The sequence below is a fragment of the Rhinopithecus bieti genome, unplaced genomic scaffold (genome assembly GCF_001698545.2).
Source record: "Rhinopithecus bieti isolate Rb0 unplaced genomic scaffold, ASM169854v2 scaffold_56566, whole genome shotgun sequence".
Taxonomy (NCBI): Eukaryota; Metazoa; Chordata; class Mammalia; order Primates; family Cercopithecidae; genus Rhinopithecus; species Rhinopithecus bieti.
In genome coordinates, this window is record NW_016821700.1 from 5,254 (window position 1) to 9,637 (window position 4,384).

A 4,384-nucleotide genomic window follows, 5' to 3' on the forward strand; every position below is an offset into this window, starting at 1 on the left:
GCCATCGTAGACTTCATACTGGAGAGAAACCTTACAAATGTGAAGAATGTGACAAAGCTTACAGTTTCAAATCAAACCTTGAAATACATCAGAAACTTCATACTGAAGACAATCCTTACAAGTGTAATGAGTGTGGCAAGACCTTTAGCCGAATGTCATCCCTTACATGCCATCGTAGACGTCATACTGGAGAGAAACCTTACAAATGTGAAGAATGTGACAAAGCATTCCGTTTCAAATCAAATCTTGAAAGACATAGGAGAATTCATACTGGAGAGAAACCATACAAGTGTAATGAGTGTGGCAAGACCTTTAGTCGGAAGTCATACCTTACATGCCATTGCAGACTTCATACTGGAGAGAAACCTTACAAGTGTAATGAGTGTGGCAAGACATTTAGTCACAAGTCATCCCTCACATGCCATCGTAGACTTCATTATGCAGAGAAACCTTACAAGTGTAATGAGTGCGGCAAGACCTTCAATCAGCAGTTAACCCTTAAACACCATCGTAGACTTCATACTGGAGAGAAACCTTACAAATGTGAAGAATGTGACAAAGCTTACAGTTTCAAATCAAACCTTGAAATCCAACAGAAAATTCATACTGAAGAGAATCCTTACAAGTGTAATGAGTGTGGCAAGACCTTTAGCCGGACATCATCCCTTACATGCCATCGTAGACTTCATACTGGAGAGAAACCTTACAAATGTGAAAAATGTGACAAAGCTTTCCGTGTGAAATCAAACCTTGAAGGACATAGGAGAATTCATACTGGAGAGAAACCATACAAGTGTAATGAGTGTGGCAAGACTTTTAGTCGGAAGTCATATTTTACATGCCATCATAGACTTCATACTGGAGAGAAACCTTACAAGTGTAATGAATGTGAGAAGACCTTTAGTCAGAAGTCATCCCTTATATGCCATCATAGACTTCATACTGGAGAGAAACCTTACAAGTGTAATGAGTGTGGCAAGACGTTTAGTCAGAAGTCAAACCTTACATGCCATTGTAGACTTCATACTGGAGAGAAACCTTACAAGTGTAATGAGTGTGGCAAGAACTTTAGTCAGAAGTCATACCTTACATGCCATCGTAGAGTTCATACTGGAGAAAAACCTTACAAGTGTAATGAATGTGGTGAGGTTTTTAATCAACAAGCACACCTTGCAGGTCATCATAGAATTCACACTGGAGAGAAGACTTAGAAATGTGAAGCATGTGCCAAAGTTTACAGTCGCAAATCAAGCCTTGAAAGACAGGAGAATTCATACTGTAGAGAAAGCTTACAAATGTGAAGAATGTCACAAAGTTTTCAGTCGCACATAAATCCTTGAAAGACATAGGAGAATTCCTACTGGAGAAAAACCATAAATATGTAAGAGTTTGTGACAAGGCTTTCAGGTGTGATTCGCACCTGGCACAACATCCTAGAATTCACACTAGAGAGAAGCCTTACAAGTGTAATGAGTGTGACAGTCTTTAATGGGCAGTCAACACTTGTTTACCATCAGGCAATTCATGGTGTAGGGAAACTTTACTGATGTAATGATTGTCACAGTCTTCAGTAATGCTACAACCATTGTGAATCTTTGGAGAATCCATAATTGGAGAGATCATACTAGTGTAATAAATTTGGCAGATTTTTCAGATGTTGTTCATACCTTGCAGTTCATTGGTGAACTCATGCTGGAGAGAAACCTTACAAATGTCATGATTGTGGCAACATCTTCAGTCAAGCTTCATCCTATGGAAAACATATGATAATTCATACAGGAGAGAAACCTCACAAGTGTGATGATTGTGGCAAAGCCTTTACTTCACACCTCATTAGACATCAGAGAATGCATACTGGACAGAAATCTTACAAATGTCATCAATGTACCAAGGTCTTCAGTCTGAGTTCACTCCTTGCAGAATATCAGAAAATTCATTTTGGAGGTAGTAGTTCCAAATGCAATGAGTAGAGCAAACAATCAAGCATTAATTGACACTAGAGTCAATTCAGCATTGACTTGAGTTTGAGTTGAGTTAACATTGAGTTCAAGCATTAATTGACATTGAAGTGTTTATGTTAAGAGGATTCGGCCAGGCACAGTGGCTCACACCTGTAATCCGAGCACTTTGGGAGGCCAAGGTGGGTACATCACTTGAGGTCAGGAGTTTGAGATCAGCCTGGCCAACAGATGTGAGCCATTTTCCCTGCCTGTTTTTCATTTCTTTAACAAAACTGATAGGGATTTTATGGGTATTGTGTTGAATCTAAATCACATTGGGTTATATAATCATTTAACAATATTAATTTTTCCAAACCATCAATATGGGTTGTAGCTCTATGTTTTTAATCATTTCAATCAATGTTTGTAGATGTCAAGGTACAAATTTCTGACCTTTTTATGTTTATTTCTAAGTATTTCTTAATTTAAGTTCTCCAGCAAATGGAAGTGTTTTAAAATTTTCTTTTAAAATTGTTTATTGTTAAACTGGAAATTTAACTAATTTTTGGTGCTAATACAGTATTGTGCAAATCCACTGAATATGTTACTTAGTTCCAGTAGTATTTTGGTTGACTCTGTGATTTTCTACACAGAAGATCATGTCATCTACAAACAAATATAATTTTACTTCTTTCTTTCTGATTTGGATGAGTTTTATTTCCTCTGGTATTTAATTGCTCTGGCTAGGACAGCCAGTATTGATTGAATAGAAGGGGTGAGCGCATTCTAGCATCATGTGAGATCCTACAGGAAAAGCATTCCATTTTCCCTGCTTGGTTATTTACTCATTGGTCATTTCATGGATGGTCTTTCTATTGTTGAGGTAAATTTCCTTCTTTACCTATTTTGTTTAGGATTTCTATGATGACTGGGTTTTGAATTTTGTGAAATACTTTTTCTCCATCTATTAAGATGATGTGGTTTTCATCTTTCTTTCTGTTCAAGTGGTATATCACATTGATTTGCTTGAATATGTTGAACCATCCTTGCATTCCAGAAATAAGTGGCACTCGAATATCTACATTTTTTTAATGTCCTCTTGAATACAGTTTTATAGTACAAGGGATCTTGAAGAAGTTCATGGAAAAATACGTATTATGAGAAAATTGTGCATGAATTTCACAGTTTTTGCACCAAAATAACCTCGTACAAGTCTGTTATAACATGTCTGGACAGGCTGTAGTTTAAGGCACTCAGAAGGATAAGACATGAGTTTGAGAAGAGATTCTTTCAAAGCAATATAAATTCTGCTAAAATTGAAACAAGAAGAAATATCAAATTTATGATGAGATCAGATGTAGTGGCTCAGGCCATTAATCCCACCACTTTCAGAGGCCAAGACAGGTAGGTCACATGAGCCCAGGTATTCAAGACCAGCCTGGGCACATGGTGAAACTACCTTGTGTACAAAAAAATACAAAAATTAACTGGGCATGGTGGCACCTGACTGCAGGGCCAGCTACTGTGGAGTCTGCAGTGGGAGGATGGCTTGAGCCTGGGAGGGCAAGGCAGCAGTGAGCTGTGGCCATGCCACTGTCCTCCAGCATGGGTGACGGAGTCAGATACTGTCTCAATAAAAGAATAATTATGGGAAAGTTTGGGAAGAGGAATAATGAAATCATTGATGCTTTATGAAAAGGTTATGGAGACAATGCCCAAAAGAAATAAACAGTTTGTAAACGGATAACTCATTTTGAATTGGGACAAGACAGTGTTGAAAATGATGCAAGGAGCGGCAGGCACACCATCCACATCAGTTTTTTGTTTTCTTTTGTTTGTTTTGAGACAGTGTCTCAATCTGTTCCCCAGGCTGGAGTGCAGTGGTGCAATATCAGCTCACTGCAACCTCTGCCTCCCAGATTGAAGCGATTCTCCTGTCTCTACCTCCCTAGTAGCTGGGACTACGGGTGCGCGCCACCACACCCGGCTAATTTTTGTTTTTAGTAGAGATGGGGTATCGCCATATTGCCAGGCTAGTCTTGAACTCCTGATCTCATGATTCACCCACCTCAGCCTCCCAAAGTGCTCACATTTCAGGCATGAGCCACGGTGCCTGGCCCACATCAGTTTTACAAAAAAAAAAAGAAAAGAAAGAAATATTGTTTTTGCTGCAATGAAGAGGACTGACAGGTAACAGCAGAAATAGTATTCAGGAGTTCAAGAACAGGCTGATTAACATGGTGAAACCCCGTCTCTACTAAAAATACAAAAATTAGCTCAGTATGGTGGCAGGCACCCATAATCCCAGTTACTCAGAAGGCTGAGGCTGGAGAATCGCTGGAACACGGGTGGCGGAGGTTGCAGTGAGCTGAGATGGCGCCTTTGCACTCCAGCCAGGGCAACAAGAGCGAAACTTTGTCTCAAAAAAAAAAAAAAAAAAAAAA

General features: G+C 39.1%; 1 protein-coding gene and 1 pseudogene across 2 annotated transcripts; both read left to right on the forward strand.

The window, feature by feature from the left end:
* Positions 1-10: 10 nt before the first annotated feature.
* On the forward strand, positions 11-1,289 carry LOC108520952 (zinc finger protein 761-like; the record flags this gene model as incomplete). The annotated part of the gene is made up of 1 exon (XM_017860539.1): positions 11-1,289. A coding segment is annotated over one exon (1,201 nt), but the record flags the coding sequence as incomplete, so codon positions are not given.
* Positions 1,283-2,642, forward strand: LOC108520953 (putative zinc finger protein 137; annotated as a pseudogene). The gene has a single exon (XR_001883072.1). The product of XR_001883072.1 is annotated as a putative zinc finger protein 137 (transcript).
* The last annotated feature ends 1,742 nt before the right edge of the window (positions 2,643-4,384 follow it).